Genomic DNA, 22,759 nt, shown 5'->3' on the forward strand with positions numbered 1-22,759 from the left:
CATTTCCTCATTCATGTCACTCAAATCCTGTATGCTAATATTCAACTGTTTTTTTTAACAGCACCACTGGTGTCCACAAGACTTTGACTTTCATATGTTTATTGAGGGGCTTCAAATGAAAAGAAAACTGTGGGTGTGTGAGTTCAATGGATGATCAATGGACGCTGGATGAGTGTGTGTACGTGTTGACCCAATTAAAGAGCGCTGTTAGGGTTATTCGGAGCACACATGCACACAGCAGAGCCGGTGTTGCCGTCACCCTCTTTTGTCTCTTTTGTGATGAGTGAAACTCAATATTGGACCCTGACAGTGCTTCTGTTTAAAGTCTGGCATGATCCCATTCCACACCACTATTGGCCCCCAAATGTTCTTTCTCTGCTACATGTAGCTGTGAATTAAGTTCTGGGCTAGCAGCTAATATTGTTTGTGTTTTCTCATAATTTGCAGTGCAGAGTGCATCCCGGGTCCAAAATGAACACTCGCCGAGCTTCAAATGTGACTGAAATTTGGCTTTGGTGAGTAAATAAAACATCTTGATTCATTTAAATAAAATAAGATGCCCAATATAATGATAGACTGTCCCTCCCTCACTGTTTGTTCATCTGATGTAAGCTATGTAAGTGAATCAAATTGTTAGGAATAGATAAAGTGAAATAATGCTCAGAGAAGGGTCTTTGTTTTAACATTATATAACTAAATATGGCACCATTCCTGACATTAAGAGTAACAAAATCACCCATTGTAATGTTTTCATTGTAATATTAACACTTTTGTGAGAGGTTTCACAGACTGTAGGATTCTGTGAATTAGAACTGCACCCATCATAATCAACAAGGCGTAGGCACAAGCTGAATAAGATTTATTCTGCAGTGTAGACAGCTTAGTTGATTAAAGCGATATAGTAATAATAGGATATAGTTATATAGTTATAATAGGAGTGTTATAATTGTCACATAGCTTTTTTATAATTTATTTAAAATGTAAATTATTGTTTTGTTATTTGCCACAAGGGCTAATGTTAATTTATGGAGTATCTTGATTTACAGATGTATAAAAGGACAATAAATTATTTCAGAAACAGAGTTTTTATTTTGAATGTGTAGCCTATATAAAAACTATAGCATAGATGCCAAAGAAAATAAATATTTTAATGTAAATGTCAAATTTGAAATTAATAATTGTCATAAAAACAAGAGAAAATAACTATGATTTTGTCATAATCGTGCATCACTACTGTGACACAATGACCTGTGTTTGTTGCAAATAAGCAACATTTTTTGTAACATACATTTTTTTTTTTCCAAAGAGTTCATTTTGGGCCCTTGCACAAGCATCTGTGGAGAGTAGAAAGACATGGAAACTCCCTGGTAAAGCCCTGCTGGGGTGTTTGAACCTGCAAACTAACCACAGTCACCTCCACCCCACAGATCCACTCATCCATGACCACCAACGTCCTGAATCAGCTTATCATGTGACTGTGCTCATTTAATGTTGTTTTTCAGTTTAATTTTAGATTTAATAAATCCTAAGATAACAGTTGGGCTGGGTGTATAGCTTAGAATCTTTTGTTCTTAAAGGATAAGAAAATATATGCACTTAATCAGCCTACGCCTGTCATACACCTGTAAATCACTTTTTTATTTGTGTTTATGTAATTCTTTACACATTCTGGGTGTTCTGGTGTATAATGACTAGATCCACACAGCGGGTTTTTAATGGTTTGATCGGGGCACTTTGCAGTGTTATGAAATCCTGCTAGGAATACCTGAACTGTATATTTATGCACCTGTGCGCTGTCCCGGGGCCCTGAAACATGAGACTCCATTCACTGGTGCTGTTTTCATGTGGTGTGTAATGGCTAGGAGACATTAAAATCCACAGATCAGTGTTACAGAGTTATCATACTGGCTAGTCAGGAATCCCCTGTTGGTTTCAGATTAATTTGTCTCACATGTCTCAGAGTGTGAGGGATAGTCATGCTCATCTGAGAAGGCAGATCTGCACTTCCTGTGTCAGGGGAAGTGAGGGGTCTGGGTCATAATACTCATATACACCAGTGATTTTAGAATGGCAACTGTAACCTTTCTAAAAACAAAAATAGGAACATACGAGTGGAAAAAGCTGGCATGCTTTTTTTTAATCAGATTTTAAAGGGGGCAGACCCTCCAGGTCCCTGAAGGAGGCCATTTCAAAAGGTATGATTATAAATCTTTCCCTCAATGTACATATTTCACAGGTGATTGTAATTTTAAAGGTATAGGTCACTGAAAAATGCCACATTTTTCAGCATTTACTCATACCCTCATGTCTTTTAAAATCCATCTTACAAATGTTTATTGTAAAGGAAACATAAATGATGACCATTTTTATTTTTGGCCAAATTACTCTCTAAAACTTTTTCCTCTCATAAGAAATGAGGTAGCAAGGCAATCAAATCATATTAATGTGCATTTAAACAGCCAAATAAATTTATTTCGGTGTAATTGGCTCTGGTCATTTTTTTTTCTTGTGAAGAGATGTTTCATCATTAGCCACAAGAGTCTTTAAATTAAATCAATGCTTTTTAATTATACCCATTGTGTAGGATGGATGCACTTGAGTCAGGTACAGTCACAGACAAAGATGAGAAAATCTCCAGTCTTACTGATTTCATCAGTGCATTTTTTTACTTTATACTTTTAAATAATTAAAAACCACTGAATGCCTTTTTTTTTACTTTAATTCGGCTACTTTTGCCAAGAGTTTTATTGACACAGTATAACCTAAGTACAAGTTTTTCTCTGTACAAAATTATATATGGTTATAGTTTAAAAGATATAGCCGAAGAAGCAATGTCTAATATTGTTTAATATATTAATAGCAGCAACACGTACGATGGACACTATATGTCCCTGTTATTTATAACTCTTACATAAACTACTCTGTGTAATAGGAATCTGAAACATAAGTGATTTCCCTGCTCTCAGGTCAAAAGGCCACTGTAGGCTAACATGGTGTCTAAGAGCTCTGCATGGTGTAATTTTCAACATTTCAGCACGCAGTGAGGCAGAAAGACAGCTGTCAGCACTGCAGAAATACAGAAACGAGTCCCCTGTGGCTCTAGATTACATATGCTAAACAATTAAACCATTAACTTTCTCTTCCTCCCCAGAGGTCATGAATATGCAAAATGCTCATTAAAAGGTTCTTAATGAATGCTTTGCTCTTCTATTTTCTCTTTGGACTCCCTATTGATTATCCAGTTCTCTCTCAAGTGCTTGTTTTATTCTAGACTGACATGCCATCATATGACCTCACTCCAAAGTGTCAATCACAGTAGCCCGTTTTCTGTCTCTCTGTCTCTCAATACTGCAAAGCACAGCTGGTTGCTGGTTGCTGGCTGACATCATCCTCGATATCAAACACACTTATTTGCCTCGGGCTAATATAATGTCATGTTCAGGAATGTTAAAGTGTCTTTGTTCTCCAGGAAAGCCATTGTCTTATTCTTTTTTTCGACTGGCTTGTACACACTATAAGGATAATTGCCCAAAAAATATTCTGTCAACATTTATTCACATCATTTATTCCGAAATGTTGGAAAAATTAAATGATACTTTTAAATATGAAACCAAACCACCAGTAGGTGGCAGCAAGTCACGGTCTTAATGAGTGAGTCACTGATTCAACCAATTCATTCAAACGGCTAATTCATTCAATAAATAAAGGAAGTGACTGGCCGTTTCTCAATATGCGTTCTTGTCTGTACTTGTGTTCTTGTGGACTTGTGAAACGTCATCAGTCGTCGCCCAAGTACTGTTCCAATTCAAAGTTCACATCTAGCCAAGTACAGTTCAAATCCCCGGATGTATTCTTGCTCCCCCCTTTTTATCAAGGATGCATCCAGAGGTGACTTGTGCGAATTTGAGGCAGCCAGGTATCCCAGAATGCATTTCACACCAACCAGCGAGCGTTAATGGCTGTGTTTTTCACACTGTGTTTTTGTCATACTCAAAATGTGCATGCAGTACAAACAGTTTTCAAAGAGCTCTGACTCTCAGAGCAAAAAGGTTAAACACGTGAAGGAGGAGAATTCTCTGCACATTTCAGAACAACAAGATGACTATTCTCACTCTGGCCCTTTCACCGTCCAGCCATCCCCCACAGGAGTTGGTGGGAATCTCGTGAATAATGCGATTCTCCTTTAATTGATTCAAACCTGCTTTTGGAGCACAAAGACTTGAGAGGAGAGCAAGTGTAGTGTAGGGTTTAAAGAGCTCTTAACACACAGCCATGCATCAACCATGATGGCCTGAAGGAGTGGAGAACACATTCTGAAGTTCTAATAGAACCAACCACTGAATTGTAGAACCACAGTGCATACATAAGTTAAAAGATTAAATACAAGTTAAATACAAGTTAAGATGTTTGACATCATGTAGATTACTGCAGAAAGTTATGTTTTGTAAAGCTGTGAAGCTGTCTGAATTGTCCTTTTAGTGGTGAGATTATTATAGGGAGATTAACGTCTGGTTATTCTGACATAATTCCTGTGGTCATGTCCTAGATCACGTCCCTTTCTGGTATCCCTGCATGGATCATGTGAAAGTTACCAGGTGTAGTGGCTTTAAATTGTCATGACAGAATTGGATTATAACTTTGCACAGACAAGGCAAGTACAGCATTTTATCACATCTCTCATGGTAATATGTAAGCCTTGTGGTTGTATGAAGTGGCTTAAGAAGCAGTATGTATTTGAAAAAGTTTTAAAGTGCAGGAACTTTTTTGACTTCAACTATTTACTTGAAGTACCCCCTGAAAGTTAATATTACAATAATTTAACAACAATCGCATGTTCACGGTTCTCTGATGTTGAATAATGATCACATAACATGCAGGTAAACTAATAAAATAGTTTATGATTTTTAGTTTAGTTTAGTTTACTTATTCAGCCAAAGGTAATATTAGTTTAATTTTATGACCGTTTGGTTGTATTTTAAATTATTGTGAAACTGTATTGGGTCAATAGTTAAATGTCCAATGTAAAATGTACACTCAAAAGTCTGGGGTCAGTAAGGTTTCTTTTAAAGGGATAGTTTACTCATTAACTTATGTCATTAATTTCTCATCCCCATGTCGTTCCAAACCCGTAAGACCTTCGTTCATCTTCAGAACACAAATTAAAATATTTTTGATGAAATTGGAGAGCTTTCTGACCCTGCATAGACAGCAACGCAACTGCAAAGTTCCTAGACCCAGAAACAAAAATAATGACTTTATTCAACATTTTGGAGAGTACCACGACGCATGTGCGTACTTTTCAGTGAACGTAAACAATGCCGATTACGTTCTGGGGAAAGTACGCGTATGCATCGTGGTACTCTCCAAAATGGCAGAAGAAGGTAACTCGGGGAGAAGAATTGTTAAATAAATAGTTTTTTGTTTTCTTTGTGCACAAAAAGTATTCTCGTAGATTTGCAAAATTGAAGTTGAGGCACTGATGTCACATGGACTGTTTTACTGATGTCCTTACTACATTTCTGGGTCTGGGAACATTGCAGTTGCATTGCTGTCTATGCAGGGTCAAAAATATCTTAATTTGTGTTCCAAAGATGAACAGAGGTCTTATGGGTTTGGAATGACATGAGGGTGAGTAATTAATGACAGAATTTTCATTTTGGGTTGAACTAACCCTTTAAAGAAGTTAATATTAAGCAGAACAGCAGTTTTAAACATTGATAGTAAGAAATGTTACATGAGAACCAAATCAGCATTAAAATGATTTCTCACAATTTCACAATATTACTGTTTTTACTGTATTTGTCATCATCATCATCAAAAAATAAAAAAATCTTACTAACCCCAAACTTTTCAACGGTAGTACTGTAGGTCTTGAAGCAAAAGCAGTTAAGACCGTTGGTCTACATTTTGTAGAGTGAGAGTTCTAGTACTTCTATGACATCACTGTGTTTGTTTCATTGATTGAGGGTCCCATTGTCACTGACGATAGCAGTAAAGCAACAGGAGACAAAACAACCAAGAATGCACCATAGTTCTCCCACTGTGGACCACTCAGCTGCACACAGAGAGAGGAACATATGGGCAACAATACATCAACATCTCTCCTCCGCCCCCCATGACAGACACAACACATTCTGCTTCAACTCGGACTCCTGTACCAATAGTCAACAGCCACAAATCAGGCCTGAGCAGTTCATTACGCAGTCCCAGCGCTAAGGCTTATCAGAATAGGAAGTATGGAAATACATACAGACTTGTGAACACACCACATGCCCATTCACTGAAGGCGTGGAGCCAGCAGTCACATCCGTCTCTCTCAGCTCTACGTGCTAAAAGTAGATCCTTTAAGATCTTCCAGTCCAATCACATGCAACACGGCTGCTCCCTAATTACTGTAATGAGCATGTTGAGCGGAAAACACCACAAACAAACAAACACCAAGAGCAACGATGGGAGGACAGAATGAGGCCAAAACAAAAAGGGTCCCGCTTCCTCTGCTGGATATTTTAGAAGTTATTAAGCATGTTTACATGGACAATCTTATACTGATATGCTTAATAAGATGACAAGATTTTAAGTTAATCAACTACTAAATTTCTGCATTTTTATGTACTTATTCAATATGTGCATATCTGTGTACATTTTGACATTAAGACGAGAAAGAAACCAATTTTTATATGTAAACATGATTTTGTTTTTAAAAATGAGCTAAGGTAAACACACTCATTGATCGTTGTTCTTGTTAGTTGTTATACATCCATATTCATAGCTTTCACTTGTACAGACTACTATAGTCACACAATACAGCCAATTTCTAATGGACTGTTCTTTTGTTGAGCAGGAAGGGGTGCGAGGAGATGTCAAGCCCCAAACCCCGTGCTACCCATCAACAATGTGACCCGCAGTGCAATATTCAGTCTGAGAGTCGACTAGTGAGATTTGTGACATATTAATCACAAATTTATTAAACTCCTCAGCAGTGACTACCTCTTTTTTTTTTTCCACATGAGCAACTCAAAAGACAACAGATACTGCTGCTGCTGTGAGACTTTATAATACACACACACCCCTCTTAACAACAGCTCCTGTCAGCTACTGAATGTTACACACAAAGTGTCACAGTTCGCAAGCTTAGACAATCATATTTAGCGTTATTTGTTCAAAAAGCCAAAATTATACTTAAAAACTACAGACATGTATAAATGTATGTAGTCATGATAGATAGATAGATAGATAGATAGATAGATACTTACATACATACATACATACAAAATTAGAGTAAACTTTAATACCAATAATAATAGAGTACCACAACCATTTGTATTTTTTCCCTTACCTGGCTAAAGGTTGTAGCTTCTCCAAGTATGCAAATTCTGAAATATTCTCCTTGTGCAGTCTGTTAGTAAGAGTTTCTCAGATCCACAGCCAGCATAGCGACCTAGTGCACAGATTCACACTGACGGACAACAAGCTGAGCGTGAACGACAATCCTGTTATGTTGCCACTGACCTCCCACTATGAGCTGTGCCGGTGTTTCCCAAGCAGTCTTAAAATCGTCCCTCTCTCCCCTGCTCACTCTCTCTCCTTAGTTCAGCCCCCAAGGGAGTGATTTAGATTTCCCAGACACACCCTCTCCAATGGGCAGAACTTGTGGAGTCATCTCACAACTGACTAGCCGGCCCCTGCCCCCAGCAGCTCTCTCCTCTGTCATGTGTCCAGTCCAAACATTACTGGCCCTTCTTTGTTCAAGTTAACTTTTTGGACAAGTATTACAAGTTTCTGTTGTGTGTCAAATGAATACTGAAGATGTCAATGTTAAAACCTAAAATAGTCTAAAAATAGACTCCTCTCATATTTTACACCTTATATGGTCAACAATAATTTATTTAACTGTCAACCAATGCTTTTTCAGAAAAGGCTAATCAGAATGGCTAAATGTTTTTTTTTTTTTTTTTTCTGTTGTCTGTGAGGAACAGAATTTCCCGTCTCTTTGTCCTCGGATTCCTCTTCATTGTCAGTGGGACGATAACAAACGACAGAGGCAGAGTTCCTTCCCGAATGATTCAGGCAGAGAGATGGGGTGCGGTGTGATCTGACTAAAGGCTGATGAGAGTGCTGTGATCATGCAGGTTTGTTTTGTCATTCAGTTATTGTCTGTATGTTGTGCAAACCATTGTGCAAACATCCAGAATCAGCTATCCATTTTAATACATTTCTAGTATTGCAGGGTTGCATATAAATACCAAAAGTGCCTAAGCACTAGTGCCACAACAATGAATTCACTACTAACAAAGTGTGTGCACTAGAAACACTGAACAGGATACATCTGGATTGAAATAGGCCTCCTTAAGTTACAGCACACCTGCCTAGAGTACCATTTGTCAAGTGTCAAAACCAGACATTGTCCTGAAAATAGAGATATATATCTGTCAAAGACACCACTCAAAGCACTGTTATCAATCTTCAGCTCCGTGCAATTAAACGTGCACACTGTGAAATTGAGCGTTTATTATGTGACATGGGCAATAGATCACTAAAAAGGAAGAGTTATGGTGAATCTGTCAACATGTCGGGTTTGTTCAGCCCTTGAGTTCTCAAGTAATGTAGTATAGACACAACCAAAAATAACAATATCCATAAGGAATGATAAGTCTGGCAAAACAGCTTCACATAAAGTAACACTCTAAATTCTAATTGCACATCAACAACAGTAACAGTTTCAACTTTTTAACTTGCTTTAATAACAAGGTCTTCTTCGCCTTGACTTGTATTTTCTCATTATTTCATGTTTTTTTGTTACTTACGTATACTGTAAATAACATAAAGCAGTCCTGCCTGCTGATTGTGATGTCAATATCTCTACTGTGGTATAAACAGTTTTGCACAATCTCTAGTGCTTGACACATTTCTACCATTTCATTTAATTTACCGTCATGTATTATGCCAATGATTGAGAGCAGACATTCTTTGCTTTAATCTGATGGTCTCATCACCTTAGGCACCTTGACGTGGAGTCAGACCGCCTGACTGGACCTATACAGCCTCCAGCTGAGCAGTTTTGACTGGAGGAGGACTGGATTCAGTAATTTGACTAGTAGCTCATAATTCAAACAGGTTATAGAAGACACAATTTCAGACAAATGAGGACACCTCAAACATAATGGTTTGTTTGTAATGGTGAGTCTGATGTATTCTGACCTCAATGGTAACAATATTAGCTTTTTTAAAGCAATGATCAAGTTGCCATGAAATCAATTTTCATGATATATATTTTTTGATACACTTTAATATTGTTATCGATTCATTGGTGCAAATTATTTTAAAGGTATAAAAAAAAATTATTAAATTTTCCTAAATTTCTCTGAAACTCTTTAGGTGACGAATTAGGAAAATTACAAAAATGAAAATAAAATTACATCTTGAATTATTCCGTTTTTTTTTTTTTTTTTTAATTTTTGCAGTTGTTTTCCTTATTAATTTGTTGCAAACAGCACAGCTCATTGAGTCATTATGTGATTATTGAGTTCATCTGTGATTTTAAGTATTAAGTTGCAGTTCCTAATAAAGTTACCAGTAAACGGACAAATAAATATTTTTACCTTGATTTGGAGCTTGGTGAGCAATTTTGAAAGCAATTTTGTATTGAACTATTTTATGTATTTATGCGTTTCCATACAGGAACAGAAAAACGTATTGGAATGGAATGCATCAATATGAGCACAAGACAAAGTCTGTGTCTCACAAACAGTCACAGGAAGTGTCCCTTAGAAGGGATATAGAGCTCATCTATTTCTGCCTCTCTTTCTCCTTCTACTGGTTCCACCCAAGGCTGAGAGTAAGAGCAGTTATCAAAGTATGAAATGTAATCTTGCCCCATTCCACAACAATGTAATCATCAAGGCAATGTTTTCAACAGGAAAATAAGAATTTTCTTCTCATGAGTGATTTTCTGAATCATAAAATCATGGACTGTAAATAGTGGGATAATCATAATTTCTTCGCTGACTTTTACAAATTTTACCAACTGAAATCACAGTTTTACAAAATGATTATTTGTGCAAGCATAATTCCTTTGTGTACCATGGGAGAATAATTAAAAAGCCTTATTAAACTGTGTTATTGGATAAAACCATGTTAAAAAGTTAGCAATAACTTGCCTCAGTCTTGTCAGCTTTATCTTATGCCCTGTGCCTCAGATAAACATGATGTGGAATCTGCTTGTCATGACTGGTATTTTCCAACACTGGCAAATAGCTGCTCAGCAGTAGCACCACTACATCTGACCTGTCGGTTTACAGTCTAGCTGTCATCAGATGGAGTTTAGCTGCCACTTATACATGGTCAAGCACGTCCATATTGATGGGCTAAGTGGCCACTGGTGACTGGTTGTCCGATTCCAGCCCCACATTCTTCCTTATATAAGTGTAACTCTATTCCAGGTCCCTGGATAAATATGGCTAGTGAAAGTAAAAGGATCTTTACTAGGAAGGAGAATTGATATAGACTGTATTCAGAGTAGACAACATATTTCATATTCAAATTCATATGTTAAGCTCCAACCCTCTACATTGCGAGTAAATCACTCGCATATGCGACTAAATCTTCACTCAGGGCGACTAAATGATGTCTAATATTAGCCAATAGCTAATAAATTCTTAGATTTTACTCGCTAGTGTGTGAGTTGGTGGCGATTCAATTGCCAAGGTGTCCGTAGAGGGTTGAGCTCCCATCTAATTTTCACAACTTTCTGGAGATTTTGTCAACAGGAAATTTATTAAAATGTATTGTTCGATATTTTATTGGTGGAATGATTGAAATCTCATTTAAAAAGGTAGACTCAACCCATTTTACTTCCATGTGATGTATTTCAGAGTTTTATACATATACATTTTTTATAATTATAATTTTATACATCAGGATTGCAAAAAGTGATTTCTATATGACAGGTGGTTAAAACAGAAAAGCTAAAAAACAATAAGAGGGCTTGATCAGAGGTGGAGCAACTTTTGATTATACATAATCCAACGACATTTTTAACATCTTTTTTTTTTCTTTAGACTAATGTGCATTGATGAATCATTCACATTAAGACCAGGAACATACAAAAAAAAAAAAAAAAGTCATTTTTGATTTCTTGAAATCCTCAGATGTATTTTTTTTCCATTAATGCATTTTGTGTTTTTTTAATAAATCAAATGTGGCATCTGCTCTGAGTCGAGTCTTTTGAGCATGTTGTCGAACTTGGCAAAATGCCAACAAATCCCTCCTCCCAAGCATTTAAACATTGCTCAGAAGAGTAATGGACACTTTCTACAGGTGACATTTGTCTAGCAGACAAGAGAGCTTAATGCGGGTATCTGAAAAGCTTTTTAACAGAGCAGCAGCAATGACTACTTTATGCCCCAGTATCATCCGTCATGAAGGATATATTTTGGACATGTATTCAATTTCAAAACAGAGGTTTTTTTAAGAGAGCTGTTCATTCTGGCTGGAAATGTGTTTACGTTTATGAAATGCTGGCACAGAGCTGAATGTGACTGAGGGGTGAGGGAGTTGATGCCAGCTCTACTCTCACACCCAGTATGAGCGCAAGGACAGGGAAGAGTTTTCCCACAAAACGCCCAAGAAACACCCAGAATATATCCAAGAGACACCCTGGGCTTTCATTTAACTGTGATGAATTTTCTCACATTTTCTCACGAGGCTCAGCTCTGGCTCTCAAAATATTTCGAATTATGCTGCTTTTTCTAATGCTTATGCTGGATTAGGTTTTACAAAGCACCCAAAGTGCTTAATGAAAGAACTGCATAATTGGGATTTAATTTGAGCGTATATCCACTCTGTAATTCAACCATTTTCATGCTTAGTCTTAATCATAGTTTCTGCAACAACAAAACATATATTGGATAATAAATAAAATAATAATAAACAAAATTATGAAACCCACATAGAAGGATGCATTGCTGACCTTGGAGGCTATGTAGCTCAGAACTGCTTATGTATGGAATTTTATATACTGTATGGTGGCATCCCTTTGAACGAATCTGCAATCTGCACTGAGAGCAGGGAAGGCAGTGAGCCAACCACCCATTTAATAGCATGCTTCATTTAATAGCATACTCCAGCCCTTCTACACAAGAGCAGCCTGTCATCATTGCACATCACTGCAAAAAGTGCTACAAATACATGTGAGTGAGTACTGTGTTTATGCATTGACACACACTTTTCAACTACACAAAAAGCACCAAATAAAATAAAGTACTGCATAAAGCTAAATAACTACTGGAATAAAGAAAAAAAATCATAATTTACTCACTCTCAACTCATGTCAAACCTGTATGTTTCTCTTTCTTCTAGGAAACACAAAAGAGATGTTTTGCAGAATATACAGTCTGTTCTTTCTCATACAACAAAAACAGTGATTGTCAAGCTCCAAAAAAGTACAGTTCATATATGTACCATAAAGTAGTCCATATGCAAGACAATCATGTGGCTTTTTCTACTAAACATATTCTTTTTGCTTACATATGATACAGGTTTGGAACAACATTAGGGTGAGTAAACAAATGACAGACGTTTCATTTTTGGGTGAACTGTTCAATTAGGAATGTAATGCTTTTATAATGCTTTTAAATTTGCACTTTAGCAGGTTGAAATGCTTGGGAGATTGATTTCAAATAACTATAAAAGTGAAAAAGTAAGAAAAAACTTTGAAGGACATAAAAGAGTAAATTGGTTGTTACTGGAAATAATCGTGTTTCAATAAATATATGCATTTTTCAGTAAAAGATTTGAAAACAGCTGTTAACACAGCAAAATAATTCTTATGAAACTAACAAGATATTTTTCACAGGGCTGCAGCAGTGGGGATTTAACCTCTTTGCTCTGAGGAAGGTGGTCTATGAAATTGTATGTGTAACATTTACATTCTCACAGGATGTGAGGACTCCAGGAGTTGAATGGAGACGCTACTAGAATGGGCTGTTAAAGGTGTCGAACCCGGTTTAATCAGACCACCTATTGAGTCCTCAAACAGCCAAAACATTTCAGGGAAACAATAGTTATTAGGGCCTTTCGCACCGCAGGAACCTTTTCATAGTACCAGAACTAATTGTGGAACTACCCACTTTTTGGCGTCAAGCACGGGACCATGCCAGTAGAGACCAGATGTCTTTTAACCACTGACAGTAAGTTTTCAGACTGCTTAAAGCTTTTGCTTATGCTGTAACCCTTTGTAAGTTTGTGTTAAAGACTACTTGAGTTGTAATATTAAATAACCCAAGCATTTGTTCAAAAGCTGTTCAGCACTATTCCTGTTGGTTACAAAACATAAAAAACATTTTATTTGCAAAGTCGCTGATCCAAGACATCTAATTCAACAGCCCATTTTCTAAAGTGTCCGAGTCTCTATAGCAATGGAGTCGAGGCAGTATGTTATGCCTGGGAAATGAGCCTTGGCCTGTCAGCCCACTGTTTGTATGTGTGTGTCTTGACATGCTTTTTATGGACTTAATTACACACAGTGGAGGGGTGCCCCCACAGCAATGCTGACTGTCGGGATTGCGGGATGGGTGAAAGAGTTTATAATCACCTGGCAGCTCCTGCACACAGCAGCGTGTGTCTGCTCCTCCTCTACATAGACACGCGTCTGTGTGTCTGTTTGACTGAAGGGTAGGGGTTGCAGTGTTGCCAGATTTTGCTAAAAATAAAAAACAAGCCCAGAAAAAGTGACCTGCCTCACTAAAATAAGCAGCAAGTCAGTTTTTGTGCTCTTGGTGATGGGTGGTTGGTGGTAATAGTTTAAGGAGAATTCCTTATTTTGTTGATTTTATTTAATATTAAAAAAAAAACGTGTTAAATTATTCTTTTGCATCTTACATTTTTTTACATATTTTATTTTAAAAAATTCTGTACTTTTACAAAAAAAAAAATGTATGCATTCAACTGGCCATTTAGATTAATTGGGCAAAAGGTTTTTTTTCTTGTAAACTATGGCGATTAATGATAAAATGTAAAGTGTGGCTTGATTATCAGATGGAATTTTTTTCATGATGGTTTTCAGACATACTTTAATGTACTATGTGGGGCAAGCACTATCAAATACATGACTGTATTTTGTAAATAAACCCCATAAGAACACAACCCGCAACTGCCCATATTTATAAGAAACTTTATTAAATCTATGACAATGTCAAAGAAGTCATTTTTATAAGAAGCAATTATTACTTAAAAAATCCATGTTGTTTCAAAGTAGCTATAAAAAAATTGTGACCGTAAAGCCCCCCATAAGCGACTCTGGCAAGGAAAAAAAAAGTTTGCAATGAATGTACTTGTGCTAATAATTGTCTAGTTATACATTATGTAATCCAACTCGTGTTCAATTAATACATTAAATTATACAATTTTCACTATGTTAGTAAGGCAATGTTTAAACTGTAAGGATAACGATTAGTTTAGTTTTTTAAGTCAATGCTAAAATAAGCAGACATGGCAACTCTGAGGGGTGGATAGTCTGATGTTAGGATGTCTTTGTGTGTGAGTGTGCGGAAGCAAGTCCATTCATGACTCACTATCAGTGTTGACAGTAAATGCTTCTTATGTTTCTTAGTGTTCTCTGATGAGCCGTTATCTCCATAATTTCAGCACGCTGATTAGATATGTATCACTTTCAAGGCTTCGAGATGACTCCTTGAAGATCTTGAGGATAGCATAATTATGTTTGTCTCAGATTAAAACTTTTCCACGAAGCTGAGCTGGCATCGAGTTTATAGACACTACCATTACACACACACACAAACAATACTCCACGGGGAGATCTATCCCACACTCCAATGCTTAGTTTTGTGAGCTAATCCCTGTTGATTTGACCCCATATGCATGTGTCCCAGTGCCTGCAGCCTGAACTGCTCTCCCACCCTCTTCAGTGTCGGGCTCTATGCATGGACAGACACGGTCACAGGCTGTCCAGTAGAAGCAGGGCTATGGAGCAGCAGACTCAGCCCAGCAAGAGAAAACATCCACAAAGAGATAAGCTCCTGCTTCTTTGTTTATGAGGAGGTGTGTGCATGGAGAGAGATACTTTAATTGCTGGTTTAGTCCTTGAGTTTAATGATTCTGTTACACCTTTTGTATTTTAAAAAGCCCTTAAAAATAGCAGAAGGCAAGTCAGTTCAGTCAGTAGCCACCCCTTGAGCAGCTATCGTCTATGCTGGAAATAGGCATACAAGTGAAGCTTGTACCTACTCTACCACTGAAAAGTTTAGGGTTAATAAGATTTGAATTTTCATTATTATTATTATTTACTTTTTTTGAAAGAAAATATTACTTTTATTCAGCAAAGACATATTAAACTGATCAAAAGTGTCAAAAAAGACATTGTCACTAAATATTTATATTTTTAAAAAATGCAGTTCTTTTGAACTTTCTATTGATCAACAAATACTGAAAAAATATGTTAGAGTTTCCACAAAAATATTAAGAACGAAGCACAACTGTTTTCAACATAATAAATAAAAAATGCTTCCTGAGCACCAAATTAGCATATTAGATTGCTGAAGGATCATGTGACACTGATGACTAGAGTTATGCGCGCTGAAAATCCAGCTTTGCCATCACAGGAATAAACTTTTAAATTTTAAAATACATTTATTTTAAATTGTAAAAACAGTTATTTTAATTTCTAACAATATTACTCTTTTTACTGTATGTTTGATTAAATAAATTCAGCCTTAGTGAGCATAAGAGACTTTTTTCAAAAACATTAAAAAATCGTACTAACCCCAAACTTGTAAACGGTAGTGTCCTTGAGTGGGAAAAGACCGGGACTAACCTCTTTTTGTTTCACGCTCTCGCAGCACTTGGATACTGGAGAGAATGTGGATGCGATGGAGACGACTTTGGACCCCCATACCCAACAGATCCATCTCTGTAAGGTGCAATAAGTCCTAAAGAGAGACAAAAACACAGGGTTGAAGTGGTTTAAATGTGTGGTGAGGATGACAAGGGCTCGAACTAATGGCCATCTATCATTCACACACAAAAACAAACATCAGAAAAGTGTACGGTTTAAGCTAGCGGTGTGTCATTATGGCCCGTGCTTCGCCACTCCTCAAAGTCAGGCCTTGTGTGGCTTTCAAAACAATACATTCATTTTGCTTCTGACACAACAAAAACGCACGGCTATGTTTTAGACGGCATCTCTGCTTTCATTGTTCCTGGCAGGACAAAACCAGAGCTGTTTAATTGAAGGTTATGTGCTATTTTCTGCTGTTTAGTATTTACAGTGCACATGCCAAAGCATTCCTTCCAAAATAAACAGTAACAAACATGTGCTGTCACAGCATATTGGGTTATTTGGGACTGCCCATATTTTGTCAATGCAACTAAAATTGGTAAACTCAGATTTTTGTGGCTGCATTCCAATTTGCATACTATCCATCCTAAATATGCAAGATTTGAATTTGTTTGTCTTGAAGTTAGCTATTTCTGTGGATTGCATCCATAAGAATGTATCCTTTCATGGAAATGACAAAGATATCGGTACACAGGAAAACATAAATTATGTAGAAATAATTTTCACTCACAAATTGCTAGTAAATGTCACAATTTATTACAAAGAAAAAGCGTGTAACATTGAATTAAACATGAAATTTTGAAGTAGAAAGACTGCAATCTTGAAAGCAAGATTTCATACTTCAACTCTTGTTCTTGTAAATTGTTCTCCAATAATTTCTCTGTTTTAACATTGGTAAATGTTATTTTTAACATTTTATACTCCAATTATAATGTTGTAATGCCTGAATATACTTACTATAGCATTTAAAATGACCAATTAAAAGTTTTAGTATATTATTTTTAATAAAGAAAAAAGAGAAAAAATTTAATTTATAATGTCCTGGTAATCTTGCTGTTCATTCTCATTATTCAAAGGCCTTTACCAAGTCATTCGTTAAGCATAGCTATGAGGATCCGTGTGAAATCTGTTGTGCTGAATTGGTGCAGTGAGGTGAAGCAGTGTTGATCTAACTTTGGAGAAACAGATGCATGCTGCATTGCTCTCTTTGTGTGTTCTATCTCATCTGCTCCAATGGTTTCATCGAATGGATTCTACCCAGAATCTCCTACATCAGCAGCAAGTACTCTTTCCCACTGCCATGTTTCTGTTTTTACAGGCTAGTTTGGGAAAGCAGAAAAAGGGTGGTGGACAGGGATGGACAGAGCGGCAGACACAAAGAACGTCAGTGAAAGACATAAGGCCAGAGTGTGGGAAGAGATGGAAAACGAGGGGATAACATGCTGGTAAGGGCCCATTGTTCATCTGCCTTCAACCCACAGCTAAAACCCACAGCTGAATCTAACAAGCCATGACAAAGCCTCTGCACCCTCAACTCTTTATTTACCATGTGTGGTCTCATATCAATCTCTCATGCTGAGACTTCAAAACCATGTCACTAAGCATGCAGCTATTCAGACACCTCACCTTGAGTGAGCAGGTAGATATGAGATGTGCTACTTTGTTGTTGTTTTGGCAGAAGGTTTGTAGATCTTAAGCCATTGTCCTATTAGTTGGGTGATTTGCGTGCATGTGTGTGCGCCCACAGATATTCATGAAAGACTCATAATCTAACCATTGCTCTTATAAAAACTTCCATGGTACAGTGATGATATCAGATGACAAAACTATGGTACTTTGATATGATAATAGTGATGATGATGGTACTAAATGTAGGTTTGTGCACTCAGAATTTAACTGACAGTTCTTTTGAAATTCTAATTAAATTCCTGAATTTTAATAAACAGGATGCTGAATTGAAATTTAAAACTGAATTTATGGAAGATATATAAATGTGTGTGTTTGTGTGTAAGTCAAACATATTAGTCACTCAAATCAGTTATAAAATAAAGGGAAAACCCCTCTTTCGTCACTGGTTAAAGTGGTAATGGATACTTAATAGCTGTTTTATTGGTGCTGTTCTTCATCCAGGCTTTACCCTGCACTCCATTAGTGAGTTGGAATCACTGAAATACGATTCACCGTTAATGTGCATTGCACAGAGTAATCAGTGAGCCTATAATGGACATGTACTACAGTCGTCTCAGAGTGAACACTGCTGTTGTTTTTGATCCACTGTTCATTTCTTTCTTGGCAGTTGAGTGTCTTTTTTTGTAGTATTTATGTTCTTGCAAAAGAACAGAAGGGAGCTGGTTAAATTGTAAAGTGGATAATTGTGTTGAAGACAGTGACTTATACATCTTGTTATTTGTGGAGCATACAATGAATTATTTCAGAGCAACTGGACTTCTTTATAGGGCACTGAAAATGAGCCACCTGGGGCTCATGTTGTGGGTGACAGGTGGTGAACAAAATTTTTCCATTACATACAACTATCATGGTTCTGACTAGAATGAAAATGAAAATTATGTTTTGAGGTGCAAATGCATTAATGTAGGGGTGTCCGATCCCGCTCCTGAAGGGACACCTTCCTCCAGCGTTCATCTGCAACCTGCTTCATCACAGCTAACGGGAAGTTTTTCTTGATTAGCTGGTTCAGGTGTGTTTAATTATGGATGGAGCTAATCTTTGCAGGAATGTGGTTCTCAAGGAAATACATTGGACAACCCTGTACTAATGTAAATGAGATGCCCAAAAATTAATCTGAAATGGAGTATTAGGAGTATTATACTATGTTGGACATAAACCTTTAAAAAACTCACTCTCCTCCTGAGTATTTAAAAAGTTATAGCAGGAAGTGAAGATAGTAAAGTACAGTATGTGTGCAATGGCCTTTAAGTGTAAGGCCTGACGCTGTTTAAAACCATGCAATCAAGCAGTTCTGTCAAATATTTCTTTGTAAATGTAGAGTGAAGTTTAAAATGTAGGATTATTTGTGTGGTTAAAGTATTTTGTTGGCAGTAGCTTTAGAAGTGAGGTTTAGCACTATAGTCAGAGTCAAGCATGCATACTGGTATCTGTAAGCCACGGAAATACTTTCAGAATGTCTATTTTACTGCTGTTCCTGGACGCACTTACATTCCAGGTGAAGTGTGCTGCCAAGAGTGTATGGCTGAAAATATAGATGTCAGATCAGCTGGTCTAAATTTCAGTGAGATGCTTTGAACGGAATCTCAGCGTGCTTTCCGAGTTCAACCACAGAGTTTAGATTTCACTTTTCTGTAATGTTTGCTGCTTTTCAAAGCTCACTTTGACTGACAGCTCTATAAGTTGTTTATGATTATAATAAAGACAAGCTCACAGGCAGTCATGCAATTTCAAATAACTGTGTTTGAATAATTGTATGGTACAGTGTGCTGTATGCAGCTCTGTGTGTATAAGCATGTGCATGTATGTCTAAACTCACAGTGTGTGCTGACTTTACCTCCACTCCATCATATTCTTCATCGAATAGCGTGCAGTACTGAGGAAGCCCCAGCTGACTTAGCCATTTCGAGATGGACATGTGCTTCATAATGGAAATTTATCTAAATGTTGCCTCAAAAATCCCTCCGTATGGAAGCCTGGAAGAAAAGCAAAGCATTATTTGCATTAATATTGTGATTTACTGAATACTGTTTTCAAATAGACCAGAGATACATTTTGGATCATGTCCCACTGGTCCAAACCACATCAGGTTCTTTCCTTATATAGCATGATGAGTTATCTGACACATGACATTTGAGTCATTATTGAGCCTTGCTTTCAGACACAAATAAAACAAATTGTACAGAATCATCTGCCCTCAGATTTGACAGCTCATCCTGGAAGCTAAAAAACATTACAGGGGTTGCAACATTCTCTCTGCACATGATTCTTTCTCAGTGAACCCTGGGGGTCCGCAAAAAGAAAGTACATGGTACTTAAGGTGAGCAAAGCAGTCCTAAGAAATCTAATAAGCAGTTTGAACGGTTTCATTATTATTAAGAAGTGATTCACAGTGCATTTTTGTGCATGAGTGTGTTTATGTGTGATGGGTGGAGCACATGTGCATAAATGCATATGTGCAATTTGGATGTGTGCTTGCATGACTCTGGATAACCTCCCTCTTACTGACCGTGAAACCGCACTATGGATTTATGGTGTTGGTGTAGGCTTTAATTACTATATGAACCAGCTCCCCTTAGTTTAATAGCTTATTTATGATAAGGCAGCATTTCTACTCCTTTTCTCCTTCAAAAACTCTTAAGTATGATTGTTCACATCACCAGACGTTTCTCTTCTAAAAGACATAATCTGTGTGGGCAGTTATGCACAGATCAGAAAGATGTATGTCTTCTTTTTAAAGGCATGAATTCTAACACAAACAAATTACCAACAAAATGCAGAGGAACTGAATTATTAAATAAGTTGGATGAGGCAGCAGAGTCTTGGCATTCAAATCTTGGCATGATATGTCCAATCATTTAAAAGATCACCCAGAGAGGAGGCCATTACAGTTATTAGTATGTGAGTGTGTGTTTATGAGAGAGAGAGACAGAAAGAGTGTGTATTTATAGACTGTATGGGCTCCAGGTAGAGAGCAGAAGACCCTGTCACCTTGCCTGAGAGAAGTGCTTTGTCAAGGGTTACACCTGCCAACAAAAGAATCCACTTCACAAATCATACAACTAATCATACCCTAAACATCATCTCATGCTCTATTTAGTACCTCATCATGACAGGGACATAGTTTCAGACAAGCAATATGACTGCATATAATATTGCTCCTGCACAACAGTTCAATAAACAAAAAGTAAATAATGAGTAACTTATATTTGAAAAAATTGTTTCAAAGTCCAAGTTAACAGCTGCATGTCTCTGAGCAATTCCTGTGTTCCTGAATGACCTAGTGTGTTTGAATTAATTGCCTGGGTGAATGAATCATTGACTCTCTCACTTATTTTATTTCTGGATGAATTAGTGTGTTTCAGTGAAAGAGTTGAAGAAATTATTCAGTGACTCACTCACAAACACACTTGTCACCACCTACTGGAATAGCAATGTAACTTGTAGCAAGTTCCACTGTTGTAACTGCACCTGTTGTATGCACTGTTGTAGTTATTATTACTCATACTTAAGTATGAGCGATAAAAATAGCAATGTTTTCTTTAGTAAGCAGCATTAATTATGTAGTGAAACATTTCTGTTTGTTCCCCCCCCCCCTGCATGGATGAGACATCCTTGAGCCTACAATTTGACAGTAAATTAAAATGTGGTTTGGAGTGGGGAGGATATTTGGGTCATTAAATTACGTTTCAGTTTATAAACTCAATAGTCATCTGTCAGCTTTAACTATCTCGTTTGTGAACCCTGCAGTATTTCATTTTGCAAATGCAGACATGCACCAGTTAGGAAGATCCTGATGTCCCTGTTTTCCCAGCAATCAGCTTTCATCCACTCTCACACAATGGGCAATAAAAGCAGATGTGGAAGTGGTGGAACATGGCTCATAAAACACTGCTGGGGCAATTCAGCAAAAAAAGTTGCAGTTAATCCAATATAGCTCACAGGCCCAGCTGTGCTCACAGTCGGCAGCCCATCCCTGGGGTAAAGCAATCAGAGGAGTAGCTTGTACAATTGTGGGGAGGTTTATTGTCATGAATGTCAATGCCCCTGTGGCCACATGAAGAGATGTATGGTGGGTCTCACACCTTAGAGGACAGGTTGTTTGGCTGACAAGAGAAGACTGACTGTCCTTGGAGTACTTACTGTAAACCAAACAAATGCCTTTATCTTTAATCAAGTGATAGTAGATTCGATTTGTATGATATTCAAGCCATTAGCTTCACAATTTAAATTATATTCAAGCCATTAGGTCCAATACACAGCTTGCTGTTTAGTTTCAAGCCATTAGAACTATTCCACTTGCCATTTGTACAATTAATAAATTCACTGAACAAACTAAAAGTAGCTTTTAGCCTTTTTTACTGAATTTATTTATTGTACAATTAAGTGAAAGAATTGTAAGCCGAATGTGTTAATGTGACCCAAGTGGATTTGAAATGAAGTAAACAAACAACATGTAGAGCATGACAATCTTGTAGTAATTCTTCCACATTAACATACAAATAACTTAATTGTTTATATACTACATTATTTTTGCCTTATGTAATGAAGTTGAAGGTGGATGCCCTTTCGGAATCATGATGATGATGATGAAGCACAGTTATTTGGCTGATATTCATTCAATAGACTCATGCATCTGCATGATCCAATCTTCTTAAAAGCCATTTTGTAGATACATCCTGACATGGCTTAATCGCATTTAGGGTTTAGAATGCGCACACACTCACATATCAGTGTCATACATGCCTGTGAAGCTTTACCATCGATAGAGTGCAGAACAAGATCATGTTCATCATATTCAACATATTCTTCCTGCACTCCTTTAAGATTCAATCTATAATCTGTTCTTTTACTACATCCTTCTGACTGCAATTCAATATGCTATAGCATTCACCGTTGCTGTGGTGTCTATATACTGTACATACTGGGTCCAAAAAAGCTCTGATGATTAGAAAAGCATGCAACAGGAACTAATTACTGCAAACTGCGGGCTGGAGACACGTGAAGTCACACATTGTGTTGCTTTGAACATCCTGTTTGGGAAACAGAAGCCCCCTTCCTCTTTCCTCTGTTGTGGTTGCAGAAACAAGAGACTGCCTGGCTCCTTGGCACTCTAATGACTTTGACTTTTAATTTTTAATTTGCTTCTATTAAATTACTTCTATTTTCTTATTTTTGTTTGCTATTTTTAAACTGAACTTTCTTAATTATTGATTGCTT

At 37.1% G+C, this 22,759-nt stretch overlaps 1 protein-coding gene across 1 annotated transcript in view; it reads right to left on the bottom strand.

Annotated features, from left to right (window-relative positions):
* LOC107657879 (breast cancer anti-estrogen resistance protein 3-like) overlaps nt 1-19,466 on the bottom strand; it is a 55,566-nt gene extending 36,100 nt beyond the window's left edge. Inside the window, exons 1-2 of the mRNA XM_016446158.1 lie at nt 19,377-19,466; nt 15,830-15,944 (exon numbers count right to left, since the gene is read on the bottom strand). Of these exons, the coding sequence (XP_016301644.1) occupies nt 15,830-15,944; nt 19,377-19,466 (205 nt within the window). The remainder of the gene's footprint in view (nt 1-15,829; nt 15,945-19,376) is intronic.
* Between the last annotated feature and the right edge of the window lie 3,293 nt (nt 19,467-22,759).

This window comes from Sinocyclocheilus anshuiensis, unplaced genomic scaffold, assembly GCF_001515605.1.
Source record: "Sinocyclocheilus anshuiensis isolate Anshui unplaced genomic scaffold, SAMN03320099.WGS_v1.1 scaffold107, whole genome shotgun sequence".
Classification (NCBI taxonomy): domain Eukaryota; kingdom Metazoa; phylum Chordata; class Actinopteri; order Cypriniformes; family Cyprinidae; genus Sinocyclocheilus; species Sinocyclocheilus anshuiensis.